At 47.7% G+C, this 4,403-nt stretch overlaps 1 protein-coding gene across 1 annotated transcript; it reads right to left on the bottom strand.

Moving 5' to 3' along the window:
* Positions 1 to 1,144: 1,144 nt before the first annotated feature.
* mrps26 (mitochondrial ribosomal protein S26) lies at positions 1,145 to 3,649 on the bottom strand. The gene is made up of 4 exons (XM_086159704.1): positions 3,175 to 3,649; positions 2,323 to 2,469; positions 2,115 to 2,238; positions 1,145 to 1,702 (listed from the first exon to the last, which is right to left on the bottom strand). Exons 1-4 carry the CDS (start codon positions 3,393 to 3,395, stop codon positions 1,571 to 1,573), a joined length of 624 nt encoding a protein of 207 aa, XP_086015830.1. The 5' UTR covers positions 3,396 to 3,649; the 3' UTR covers positions 1,145 to 1,570.
* Between the last annotated feature and the right edge of the window lie 754 nt (positions 3,650 to 4,403).

Genomic DNA, 4,403 nt, shown 5'->3' with positions numbered 1-4,403 from the left:
TGAGACTATTTACAGCCATCATTGCACAAAGTGAAACTCAAACTTTCACCTGTGGGAACAAAAAGAAAAAGTCTTCACACTTCACCAATAACATCTCCGCTCTTAAAAAGCAGACGATGGACCGAACCTGACACATAATGACCGACCAAAATGATGTACAAATGCATTAAAATGCATCTAATTGTCCCTGACGCTCTTTTTTTGACTTCATACAGTGAAAAAATGTAACGGGAGTTTGTGGGCTGAAGTTACCTCGTTAAACAATGTTAAACATCAAACTTAAAAAAAAGTCCAATTGTGACTTGTTGGATAAATCTGACGCACATTTTGAAGCTCAACTTCGACGACGCGTGGGGTTTTCGGCCGAGGGTTAGTTATTTGCACGTAAACATTTTGATTCCGATTCTTTCACGACCGCAATGGTCAAGTTGTGTTTACATCCGAGGTCATGGTTTATCCCCATCCGCTCGGCCCTTTAACAGCTTATCTCTGTTTTTACTGCCAAGTCTGAATAATCCCGTTAAGAACAGATGCCAATCCCGTTAACCATGTGAAGAGCATCACGCTGGTTTACAGTCAGAACCCAGCAGTGATTGTGTCAGACATAAATATGCATTCATATCCATAGATTACTTTGATATTGGATCTTTCAGTGCTTCCGTCAGTTTCACGGGATATTCAACCTTGATTTATGACACATGTAGAGAATTCCGGAAACAAAAACTGAGGTTAAAATGCATTGGTTTGCTTTTAAAAAAGGGGAGCAGCAGGTATTTCACCCGGTCCCCAAGTTTATGGGGAATGAATCTAGATGAGTCGGCACCCATAGCGGGGCGGCGCGGATTTAATCGGCTTGGTTATTTCTGCCTTTTGGCGCCGTAAAGCCGCTGCCTGAGTTCCTCCACGGTTCTTCACCTCTCATCATCATCATCATCATCTGACCAGCACGCTCAGCCCAGCACAAGAGGATTAACACTAATCAGCAGCACGTTGCCGTGAAGGCGGACGTTAAACGCTCTCCCCTCATGCTTACAGGTGCCGCGACACGATGTGCAGAGTTTGTTGACCTACGGGAACCTTGGAAACCAAACCGCTGTTTTTCCCCCTTCGGATCAACGAGCATAGATTATTTCTCACAAAGCAGTTCCTCAATATGTCTTTATTGGAAACCGGCTTCTGGTTTAATATGGTGTTTTTTAAAGCCTGGCCCTGAAATAGTCAGACCGATCTAGCGGGACCAACATTCATTTACTGGGATTATATTACACGTAAGTAAGATTAGCTTCCAGGTGCAGAGAGGAGGGATCAATATATCTTCGAACTCCCAAACAAACAGAAACCAAGCTTTTCTGAACACATGACCGTTTCCAACGAACACCAGTAAGATCTCGATCGTGACCCGGAGGATTCTATAGAATACGGGTCCCTTTAGACCGCATCAAGACTCTTTTTAGGAAGTGATCCGTACTTGTCACTCGGTGGTTTCTCAGCGTACGAGTACGAAGGACGTTGGTCTTCCCGATCCTGGACCCGGTAGCAGCACGTGGGCCTGTTCTTGCTGGGTCTGGAGTCACTGGAGCACGGTCTGTTTGACCACCCTCCCTTCTTTGTCAATGGCAAAGTTGTAGTTCTTTGGATTGTCCAGCGCCTCCTCGATGCGCCGGTCCAGGTTCTCCAGCGTGATGAAGTTCTTTGCGTCTTCCTGGGAGTTGGCGAAAAACAATAATCACATCTGTGATTTCTGCTTGCTCTTCAGAGCGTTCGCTCATCGGCGGACAATTTTGCGATGAGGTCCAATAATATCTTTGGGGTTTTTTAAAAAACGTCTTGCAAAGTTTGGTCTGATGTCACGCTTCTTGTGATGTCATTGCTTGATTATAATTTGCAAAAAATTTGCGGCAATGCTTTGATAGACTTGCAAGAAGAACAACTAAAGAACACAGGACTCAAAGCATTCCTCCTTGATCTCATAGTTCCCACTTTTTTGCAAAAGCAATAAACAGTGTTATTCATAGAGTCCATACCAATCTTTACCGCTCAAACCGCAATAACTGGGCAAATGCTTTGAAACAGATGAATGCTGTGAAACACATTTAAGGGGAATTAAAATGTACCTGCAGCTGTAGAACCTCCTCCTCTTTCTCACGGAGGAATTCTCGCTGTGTGCGTTCGTGCTGAATGGCGTCTTCTAATTTCTTGTGCTCCGACTCTTCCGTTTCCTTCTGGATCCTCAATGTTCTGGGAAACGAAAGAGAGAACCCGGGTGACCGACGCGCTTCTGGGACGAGCCAGAGGAAATAACGGCGGGTGAGGTTTTCTCACCGGAGTCTGAGCAGACGGAGGTTCTCCTGGTGGTTCCAGGCCATGAGGGCTCCGTGTTCCTCGGCCTCCTGCCTCGCTCGCTCCTCCGCCAGGGAGCCCGTCTCCTCCTCGTACTTCTTTCCGAGCACCTCCTCCTTGAACTCTTGACTGAAATAGAATAGGGAAGACGGCAGATACTTAGAACTACAATGACGGTCGGACTCGGAGACGATGGTTCACGGAGTCGACCTCGACGCGACTCGTATTGGCACTGGACCGCCACGCGGCCAGGACCATCTTCAGCAACCAGACCAAGACGAGGGTAAAAGTACGAGTAGTTTCTATATTGTAAGTCGCTTTGGATAAAAGCGTCTGCCAAATGCAATGTAATCTATATGCTTCTCTAAATTTTCTATGCACCCTCGAGCACAATTGCAATAAAAGGGCCATTTAGTGGAACAAAACAAAAGATATTAGTGGAAAAACCACATTTATGGCCACCATGTCATGTCTTTTTCAATTTTCCTTCTTGCATACTATTTAGTAAATACATCAGCAGTAAACACCGCACGCGTATGTATGGAAACTAAACTCATCCATGGACCTTTCGGAGATCCAAGAGCACATTCAGAACTCCAGAACTCTGAGTTCCCATCTGGAGCTGCGTGAGGTCCATTTCTAGACGGTCGTAAAGACCAACATCCTCCAGGTGCTTCCGGCTCCAGCTGCAGAACGGCAGCAGTAAAGGCTCCCGGTCGTCCCGGTCGTCCCGGGCACCGGGAGGATTCGTGTTGCGGCGACCGGACTTGAGCGGCTGAAACGTTCAAGTCCGGTCGCCGTCAATGTGTCGCTCTCGGCGGCGAGCGGACCCACCGCAGAGCCCGCACGATCAGTTGGTACTCCGCGAACCGCTCCCGGAGCACCAGCATCTCCACCGGGTCGACGGCCGGGGGCTCCTTCACTCGGCCCTCTTTGGACTTGGCGACCGGGTCGGTGCGGGACTTCCGTCCGCGGACGGGCTCCACCAGCACGGAGCCCCTGGCGGAGAGAAGCCGGGCCACCGCAGCGCCCCGCCCGGCCCCGATCCGGAACATGCCGGCGGCCCTGCGGGTTCTTCCCCTGTGGATGCCGAGGTCCTTCAGCGGTTCTTCGGCGGTTCTTGAGCGGTTCTTTAGCGGTTCTTCAGCGGTTCTTTAGCGATTCTCCAGCGGTTCTCCGGTCCTTCAGCGGTCCTTTAGCGGTTCTCCGGTCCTTTAGCGGTTCTCCGGTCCTTCGGTCGCTGGGAAGCGGAGCCGCGACGCTGCGAGCGGGTCATTGGCGGCACACGGAGGCCGCCATTTTGACGTCCTTTGACCGGAGGAAGTTAAAAACAAGTGTAGAAAGACTCTCCGGGCTTTATCGCCATCTGCGGGATCATTTTAGTTCCGCGACACGTCCTGGGACGCGAAGGCAGCGACGTAAGTCTCAGAAAGTATTTTTGAAATATTTCTACGGGTCAACACCGCGTCGGAGAGGCGAAGCTAACGTTCCCTGCTAGCTAATATTGTATCACATGTATCCGTAAAATGTGTCTGATGTGCTAAGAAAGAAACCCTTGTTTCTTATTACTGTTGTTATTATAAACTACCTGCCATGATTCTTTAATTAATGGCCAAGACGGTAACATTTGGAACAAAAAATTCTTAAGTCCTGCTGAACCACACAAACTTGCATCAAGTGTGGCGTGTGCTAACTGTCTATCTCACTGCAGAAAAAAAAACTCAATTGTTCAATGTTCTATTTGATAAAACTTTGTGTTTATTTTTTAACTTTTTGTGCAATCGAATTAGAAAATACACCATAAGGCAATATGTGCCTCTGGGTGTAGTTTGTGTTGCAAGTATAGTCCAGTGGTTCAAAGTGTTTATTGTCATATGTAAAGTATGGAAACGTTTTCTCCCGTTCAATGAAGTTCTTACTTTGCTGTCCACAGTGCATTTGGAAATGTATTGAAATTAAATAGGTAGTGCAAACATTATGATAAATATGAACAGTGTTGGCAGTGCAAGTAAAACATAGTACAGTGTGGCGTTTGCACGTTCTCCTTCTGTCTGTTGGGTTTC

Source organism: Fistularia commersonii, chromosome 1 (assembly GCF_037954325.1).
Source record: "Fistularia commersonii isolate RoL2024-O1a breed Wild chromosome 1, RoL_Fcom_v1.0, whole genome shotgun sequence".
Taxonomy (NCBI): Eukaryota; Metazoa; Chordata; class Actinopteri; order Syngnathiformes; family Fistulariidae; genus Fistularia; species Fistularia commersonii.
Note: the sequence above shows the minus strand (reverse complement) of the source record. Positions and strands in the feature narration are given on the sequence as shown.

What these genes read in the sequence shown, in the direction of transcription:
- mrps26 (XM_086159704.1), bottom strand. Translation starts at nt 3,395, where the DNA reads ATGTTCCGGATCGGGGCCGGGCGGGGCGCTGCGGTGGCCCGGCTTCTC. An exon ending in CTGATCGTGCGGGCTCTGCG is followed by an intron (nt 2,470 to 3,174) that starts GTGGGTCCGCTC and finishes ATTCTATTTCAG; the next exon opens with TCAAGAGTTCAAGGAGGAGG. An exon ending in CTCCGTCTGCTCAGACTCCG is followed by an intron (nt 2,239 to 2,322) that starts GTGAGAAAACCT and finishes TTCGTTTCCCAG; the next exon opens with AACATTGAGGATCCAGAAGG.